The 5,179-nt window shown below is 47.7% G+C and overlaps 1 protein-coding gene across 1 annotated transcript; it reads right to left on the bottom strand.

The window, feature by feature from the left end:
• Positions 1 to 1,705: 1,705 nt before the first annotated feature.
• On the bottom strand, positions 1,706 to 4,755 carry LOC129409995 (NLR family CARD domain-containing protein 3-like). The gene is made up of 5 exons (XM_055156885.1): positions 3,227 to 4,755; positions 2,991 to 3,158; positions 2,755 to 2,925; positions 2,617 to 2,663; positions 1,706 to 2,389 (listed from the first exon to the last, which is right to left on the bottom strand). Exons 1-5 carry the CDS (start codon positions 4,600 to 4,602, stop codon positions 1,803 to 1,805), a joined length of 2,349 nt encoding a protein of 782 aa, XP_055012860.1. The 5' UTR covers positions 4,603 to 4,755; the 3' UTR covers positions 1,706 to 1,802.
• Positions 4,756 to 5,179: the final 424 nt, after the last annotated feature.

The raw sequence follows: 5,179 nt of genomic DNA, 5'->3' as shown, positions 1-5,179 counted from the left end.
CCTCCGCTCAGATGCACTGACCTTTGACCTGTGCCCTCCAGGGCTGGTGTGGTGACTGGGGCACTGGAGCGATGTCTGAAAGGAGGAGCATGGAGGGAGCTACAGCCCAGAGCTTCAGGCCTGGCGAGCTCTGTCTGTGGAAACCTGGCGGTGATAACGAGCGGTCAGAGTTTGTCGGGCGGTGAGTACGATTCATAACACACTTCAGATCCAAACGCTGCGCTGGATTCTGACAGGAACGTTTCATTGGTCCAGGGACACTGCACCAGACTGGATCCCTGTACATGGGCTTGGCTTCTGTCAGTGTCCAGGGTTAAAGGTGCACTATGGAACTTTTCTGGTGGAGGGTCTGCCACCTGCTCGACTCATGGAGGTGTTATGGCTTTGAAGGTTCAAGATTTTATTGTTATTGTCGTAGAAAACAGTGGAATTATGTTTAAAGCATCAAACTCTGCATAGTTTTGATGTAAAGTGAAATACTAAAAGTGCAAGAGCCTCATCCAACAGCCCCATAAATAACCCTGTGTAAACATGAGCACAATAATGACATTCAGAGCAGCACATACACAATAAACAGTCACAGATTTAGCTGCAGCATTTGCCAGGGATGTTCCACAGTATGGCTTTAACATAATACAACTGGCACGTTGGCACAAGGAGCAAGCTGTTTTTTTTTTGAGTGCTTATAGTTTATGCAAAGAGCTGTATGGCTTTAAATTTTGTTTTTCTAAAATGATGTGGCTCTATAGTGGTTATGGTTTATATGTTATAAAGTTGAGTTTATGAATTCAGAAGATTTTAATTAATAATCTGCTGCAGTGTAACTTGTACAATAGTATTTGGAAACATTTGGTTTGATGCAAAGTGTATAGTGTGGTACCTCTTCACTCCTTACCGCTGGTTAGGAACCTCCTGAGCTTCCTATGCTGAAGGAACTATGAAAGGAAGTATAAATGCTCCTTTGGATGTTATGGTGGATGATGATGCACGACTGGGTCAATGAGAAGGAAAGGAACTTATAAGCACATTTAACCCTTTTCAGATGCAGCCCTAAACTCAAATAGAGCTGCTAAACCTGGCAGTACCTGGAGGACTGAAGGAGTGAGGAGGAGGAGGAGGGGCGGGGTCTGGGTGTGTAAGGAACAGTGTGATTGGTCGAACAGGTTTCCACACTTCAGACTCCGCCCCTGCAGCCGTCTGTTTGTGTCAGAAACACCAGGCTGTAATCAGGGCAGTGCTGTGTGATGTCACCAAGTACCTGAAATTACACTGACCACTGGAGTCAGGATACACCCATTTTTATGCTGTTAATACACCACTTACAGTTTAGTAGCAACAAAAGTGGATTTAGTGTTTAGTTCCACGTTCCATGATCAAAGTTCAAAGTGAGCTTTATTGTCAATTTCTTCGTAAGTACTAGACATACAAAGGAATACGTTTCTCTCCATCCAATGTGCACAAACACAGCAAATAACATCATCTCCCAACCATTACAATAAGATAAATAGAATCTATAAATACATTTAGCTAAAAAAAAATTATGTTAATTATTTGATCCTCTACATTTCATATTTCAATACTACAAAAATAAGAAGTAGTATGGGTTGAATTTGAATCTAGTCTAACTTTAGTCAATTATTATTTTCATCATCTAAACCTGCAAGACCACATTATCTTTTACATTTTTTTGTATTTCAGGATTATCTGAAAATTTTAAGTTGTGTGCAGAGGAAACACTTTCATTTTTGTCAATCAGTCATTTTTGACTGATTTAGGACAGATTAGTGGAAAGAATCATTATATCATAAAAAAGTCACAAGATGTCCACCAGGGGGCGCTCCCCTCAGCTCCACCACAGACACAGAGGAACCTTCATCACACAGTCCAAACCCAGGAAACAGAGGCTCAGTGAAGGAGGACCTGAAGGTGTGGAGGTGGAACAGTTCTCCAGTGAAACGAACCTTATAGAAGGACAGAGATCCAGTCTCAGAGTCCAGGAACACAGTCACTCGACCTGAGGAAGAGGAGGCGGAGTAGAAGGAGATGGCTGTTGTTTCTTCTTTGTTGTGATGGAACCTGTGATGTTCCTTATAGATCCTCACACTCCAGGACTGATCATTGTCTCCAAACCTACACTCCTCTCTCTCTCCTCTCTGTCTGTTTCCTCTGTAACTCACTGCTATTTCAATGTCCCTCCCACTCCAGTCCACCTCCCAGTAACAGCGCCCCCTCAGGCCAGTGGAGCTCAGGACCTGACAGTAGTCTGTAAATCTGTCCTCATGATCTGGATACTGCTGCTCCTCTGTCACAAAGGTCACTGTCCGTTTGTCCTCAGACAGTTTGAGGTTTCTGTGAGCTGTGTTTGGATCCAGAGAAAACTCACAGGAATCTGAGGACACAAACATGAGATGTTCTTTGTTTTATTATAACTATATTGTGAGCTGTAATAATCCATTGTAAAAAATAACAATCATCTCTCAAGTCTCGTACATCTTGTGTACGTATTTTTTAGCTCTAATCACATGAATGTTTCCTCTGTAACTGTGAAGATTTAAAGTCTGATAAAGTGACATAATGTTAATGTTCCCATGAACTGAATGAAATACAGAAACTCACACTTCCTCAGACCTGGGACCATCCACTGTTCTCCAGCAGGATCCAACCTGAAACACACAAGTCCAGTTTAGACCAGACCAGAGACCAGGATCTGGACTGACCATGGACCAGAGTCCCACTGAACCACAGGACCCTCACCTGAGAGACTGCAGGGGGCAGTGGGGGTCGTCCCGTAGAGCGGTCAGGAGCTCTGCTGAGGGTCCTGGATGGTTGTAGCTGAGGTCTAACTCTCTCAGGTGGGAGGAGGCGGAGCTCAGAGCTGAGGCCAGAGCAGCCCCGCCCCTCTCTGGGACCAGACATCCAGACAGCCTAAAGACACAGAATTACACTCATGTGGACACAAGGGGGCAGAGTGCATCATGGGAGCGTCTCACCTGAGAGTCTCCAGTCTGCAGGGGGCGCTCTTCAGTCCAGAACACAGCAGCTCCACTCCTGAGTCCTGGAGGTCGTTGTTAGTGAGATCCAGATGTGTGAGACTGGAGGAGCTGAGGACTGAGGCCAGAGGAGCACAGCTGTGAGGAGACAGACCACAGCCACAAAGACTGAGGACAGAGAGGGACATTAGAGACTAGAACCTCCACACAAGAGTTTAAATACAGTCTGGACTCACAGGACTTTGGTGGAGGCTCTGACCACCGGCAGCAGATTCAGGAGAGCTGTCTCTGAGCCCTGGTATTTCCTCAGATCAAACTCCTCCAGGTCTGAGTCTGAGGACAGTAAGAGGAAGGACAAAGCCGACCACTGAGCAGGAAACCTTAACCAGAAGAGTGGTCCTTTTCTCATGTAAGTTTGTATCTCCTTCACCAGACTTTGGTCATTCAGTTCGTTCAGACAGTGGAGCAGGTTCAGACTTCTCTCTGCAGACAGACCCTTTTCATTCAGCTTCTGTTTGATGTACTCTACTGTCTCCTGATTGGTCTCTTCACTTCCTGTCTGAGTCAGCAGACCCTGCAGCAGCCTCTGATTGGTCGGCAGAGACAGTCCCAGGAGGAAGCGCAGGAACAGGTCCAGGTGTCCGTTTGGACTCTGTAAGGCCTGGTCCACAGCAGAGCAGTGGAGAACTAATAGTTCAGGTTTAGTTTTAAAGATAGACCAAATAGAACGTGGTTTATCCTCCAGCAGATTGACTCCAGAGTTGGTGAAGGTCTGATGGACGTGAAGAGCAGCCAGAAACTCCTGCACACTCAGATGGATGAAGCAGTAGACCTTGTCCTGGTACAGGCCTGGCTCCTCTCTAAAGATCTGTGTGAACACTCCGGAGTACACTGAGGCCGCTGCAGCGTCCAGCCCACACTCGCTCAGGTCACTCTCGTAGAAGATCAGGTTTCCTTTCTGCAGCTGCTCAAAGGCCAGTTTTCCCAGAGACTTCACCATCTCCCTGGTCTCTGGAGTCCAGTGAAGGTCCTCCCCTGATCCCTGGTGATACTTGATGTTCTGGACTTTGGCCTGCACCACCAGGAAGTGGACGTACATCTGTGTGAGAGTCCGGGGCAGCTCTGGTTCTGTTTGTTCCAGAAGTTTCTGTAGAACTGTGGAGAGGATCCAGCAGAAGATCGGGATGTGGCTCATGATGTGGAGGCTGCGGATGCTCTTGATGTGGGAGATGACGGCTGTGGCCTGGTCTCTGAACCTCTTCCTGAAGTACTGCTCCTTCTGTGGGTCGGTGAACCCTCTGACCTCTGTCACCATGGAGACGCACTCAGCAGGGATCTGATTGGCCGCGGCGGGGCGCGTGGTTATCCAGAGGAGAGCGGAGGGAAGCAGGCTCCCCCTGATGAGGTTCACCAGCAGCACGTGCACTGAGGTGGACTCTGTGGGGTCGGTCAGGACTCTGGTTCGGCTGAAGTCCAGAGGAAGTCTGCACTCGTCCAGACCGTCAAAGATGAAGAGCACCTGGAGCTGTTGGAAGCTGCAGAGATGTTTGGATGGACTGAAGAAGTGGGTGCAGCAGCTCCACCAGGCTGAACTGTGTGTCTCTGAGCACATTGAGCTCTCTGAAAGTGAACGGGAACAGCAGCTGGAGGTCCTGGTGGGCCCGGCCTTCAGCCCAGTCCAGACTGAACTTCTGAGTCAGCACTGTTTTCCCCACGCCGGCCACGCCCTTCGTCAGCACCAATCTGATTGGCTCTGGTGAATGTGGGCGGGGCTTAAAGAGCTCTTCACATGTGATGGTCTCTGGAGCGGCCGGTCTCCTGGACGCCGTCTCCATGAGTCTGACCTCATGTTCCTGGTTGACCTCTGAGGCTCCGCCCTCTGTGATGTGGAGCTCTGTGTAGATCTGGGTCAGGGGGGCGGAGTCTCCTGCTTTAGCCACGCCCTCAAACACACGACTGAACCTCTGCTGCAGATCACACTTCAGTTCATCTCTACAAACTCCAACAATGTTTCCTGAATAAAAACACAAACAACTGTCAACTCAAGCTCCTTTTGAAAACTTCATCTTAACTTCAGTTAATATAGTTGATATAGAAAATTAGCTACTTTTAATTGTGAAGTGAAAGAGTCAGAATATCACTTTTCTGGTGCAGCATCTGTACCCTGCTTATTTTCGTGGATATGTAAA

This window comes from Boleophthalmus pectinirostris, unplaced genomic scaffold, assembly GCF_026225935.1.
Source record: "Boleophthalmus pectinirostris isolate CB_2022bp ecotype Guang Dong unplaced genomic scaffold, ASM2622593v1 HiC_scaffold_2077, whole genome shotgun sequence".
In the NCBI taxonomy this organism is placed as follows: Eukaryota; Metazoa; Chordata; class Actinopteri; order Gobiiformes; family Gobiidae; genus Boleophthalmus; species Boleophthalmus pectinirostris.
This window is presented reverse-complemented; position numbering and strand designations above follow the sequence as displayed.

Excerpts from the sequence above, each read along its gene's own strand:
- LOC129409995 (XM_055156885.1), bottom strand. The coding sequence starts at position 4,602 with ATGTGCTCAGAGACACACAGTTCAGCCTGGTGGAGCTGCTGCACCCAC. Across the intron at positions 2,926-2,990 it reads TGCAGACTGGAGACTCTCAG|GCTGTCTGGATGTCTGGTCC; the intron begins GTGAGACGCTCC and ends CTGTGTCTTTAG. Across the intron at positions 2,664-2,754 it reads TGCCCCCTGCAGTCTCTCAG|GTTGGATCCTGCTGGAGAAC; the intron begins GTGAGGGTCCTG and ends TGTGTGTTTCAG.